This window comes from Austrofundulus limnaeus, unplaced genomic scaffold (genome assembly GCF_001266775.1).
Source record: "Austrofundulus limnaeus strain Quisiro unplaced genomic scaffold, Austrofundulus_limnaeus-1.0 Scaffold113, whole genome shotgun sequence".
Classification (NCBI taxonomy): Eukaryota; Metazoa; Chordata; class Actinopteri; order Cyprinodontiformes; family Rivulidae; genus Austrofundulus; species Austrofundulus limnaeus.
The window spans coordinates 492,903-495,603 of record NW_013952515.1 but is presented as its reverse complement, the minus strand read 5'-3'; the positions used below and the strand labels follow the sequence as shown (position 1 = coordinate 495,603).

Below are 2,701 nucleotides of genomic sequence, written 5' to 3'. Positions count from 1 at the left end.
AAGCTAAACTGTGGCAGCACAAGCATGCAACACATAGAAATAAAAAGACTTGTTGGACAAAATTATAAAAAAAAATAATTAAATTTAAGCATTCAGGAGACACAAATGCATGTACAAGTAAAAGGAAAAACTATGTAATACGTATATTAAAAACTTTAAATTGTGTTAAAATATATGATTTATTGGAACTAAGCTGGAAAAATAAATATGACGGTCAATTAAATTATAAAACATGAGGTAAAATTCTTTTTAATTTATTTGGTGCATTTTAAATGTTTTTCCTCCTTGCCTTAAAAACATATATTTTTAAAAACAGTAAAATGTAAATTATGTTCTAAAATATATAATTTATAGGAACTAAGCTGGAAAAATAAATATGACGGTCAATTAAATTATAAAATGATGCGATTTTTTTTGAATTGGTGCATGTTAAGTGTATTTATTTAGTTAGTTGTCCATTTATATATTTCTGTTTTTATTTCTAATTATGTCAGTTTCGGTCCTCCATAGCCCTCGCCCTCACATTTCCCCCCTCTCTCTCTCATCTTTGAAAATGTCTCAGTCTAAATATGCATTCCTGATTCTTACCTCCATATCTGCCCCTGTGATAAGTTTCTTATTATCGTCTGTTTTCTCTGTTTCTCCAGGCAGGCCAGACGGCCCTCATGCTTGCAGTGAGCCACGGCCGCGTTGCCATGGTGAAGCTGCTCCTGAGCTGCGGAGCGGATGTGAATGCCCAGGACCGCGAGGGATCTACACCCCTGATGTGCGCCTGCGAGCACGGACACACACACATCGCTCGCCTGCTGCTGGAGACGGGTCGCTGCGACACCAGTCTCACAGATAAGGTACGGTGTTACTTTGTAAAGCTGAAAATATGACGTTTACAGGATCACCTAGYCCTTTTTCCTCCATGACCCGACCAYGAATAAGTAGAAGAGAATGAGTCGGTGGATGGAACCGAAATTCCCCTCATGTTTTTGATGCTTTACAGTTTGATTAAATCCTAACTGTATCCTCCTCTTAATTTGAAATGACTGAATTAGTGTACACTGTTACAATAAAACCAAATAAAACTATTCACTCAGGTCAATCTTTACAACTCAGGAAACCAACCCTAATTTATCAGAAAAGAAAGTCTTCAGTCTAATCTTAAAAGTAGACAGAGTGTCAGCCTCACGGACAGAAACTGGAACTCAGTTCCACAAGAGAGGAGCTTGATAACTGAAAGCTCTGCCTCCCATTCTTCTTTTAGATACTCGAGGAACCACAAGTAAACCTGCAGTCTGAGAGTGAAGTGCTCTGTTAGGAAAATATGGAACAATAAGATGTTTAATATATGATGGAGCTTGGTTGTTGAGAGCTTTGTNGTAGTTTGAAGAAATGTATTAGTCATTTAGAAACWGATTTTAAAAGCACCACACCATTTCATAGTTCTCCTTTTTAAGTATTGATTCTTATAATCTATTGTTTAACTATTGTTATGTCTTGATTAAAATAGCTTTAGTTACATGCCTAAAACACCATGACAACACATCGATAAAACCGTTAATAAAACATAAGGAAAGGATTTCTGTACGAGTGTCTGSGATTCAGCCGTAGGCCTGTAGTGGGCGTACCAGACACTGAAGAACATGGTAAATAGACCTGCACTTCCGGGTTTCCGGCAGCGATGATTTCTTGCCTGAACTGACAGCATTAAATCACCGTTCAGACTCCAGTAACTGGTGTTGTACGGTCGTTCTCTTCACATTTTAATCCATTCAATATTCATGTGGTTTTGTCACAATTTCAGTTAACGAACACTAAATTTTCTTCAACCAGCACTCCCAAAAATACCACGTTTTTAATAAGGACAGAAAACAGGACGCGTTTCAACTACATGCCGTCGTCAACTTGTTATCATAGATAGGCCAAGTAAAACCAATGTTATTATAATTAAATTACCGAACTTTTTTTTTAAACGTTCGTCATATTCGAAGCGGAGAGGAGCACCAAGCAGAAAAAGACCGGGGAAATCTCCAGTCCGTCTGCCTGGCGGTAGCCTGGCGGTATCCTGGTCCTTGCCTTCCTATGCAGCTCCGCTCAATTCTAGTTCCGCTTCTCTGCTCCGTCTGGGACTTTACCCATTGAGAAAGATTTCGCTGGCAGATTTTTAACCGAGCCAATCAGAGAACAGAACGTTGATGTTCTGCGCAGTGTCTGCTAGTTAGTTTAGCATACGGCAGTAGATGAACTGAATGAAGCCAGTCCGTGTTGAAAAGGATTCCAAATTAAAATAAATTTGTCTGACAAAGCAGCAGCTCTCATTTACAGTCGTCACGTTCAGCTCGGTACTTTTAGCCTCTCAGTAGGGTTGTTTACAGCGCTCGTGATTTCCTGTTAGCTTCTTAGCTTAGCCTCCTTCACAACGACACACACACACATACTTCAGCAGAGGTCACGCCTCCAGCAAGAAATCGCTTCTCAATAGCAGCGAGTCCAGACCCTTGTCCGAAGCAAAGTGAAGGACAAGGGTCTGGTTTTTACCAGGCTAGCCTGGCGGCATTAATCGTGCTAACGTCAAGTGCCAATAACAGTTATTCTGGCGATTAATTGCACACAATTAGTGGTGTGGCTTTGAAAACAACATTTAATAAGTCATTTTTTAAATATATTAGTCAAAATTAATTTTTCACGTCAGTAATTATTGGTATTATTT

The 2,701-nt window shown here is 39.1% G+C and overlaps 1 protein-coding gene across 1 annotated transcript in view; it reads left to right on the top strand.

Annotated features, from left to right (window-relative positions):
- Positions 1 to 2,701, top strand: part of kank4 (KN motif and ankyrin repeat domains 4) — a gene marked incomplete at its 5' end in the record, with an annotated part of 9,884 nt that overhangs the window by 2,583 nt on the left and 4,600 nt on the right. The window contains 1 exon segment of the mRNA XM_014014273.1: positions 648 to 848. Coding sequence (XP_013869727.1) covers positions 648 to 848 — 201 coding nt within the window.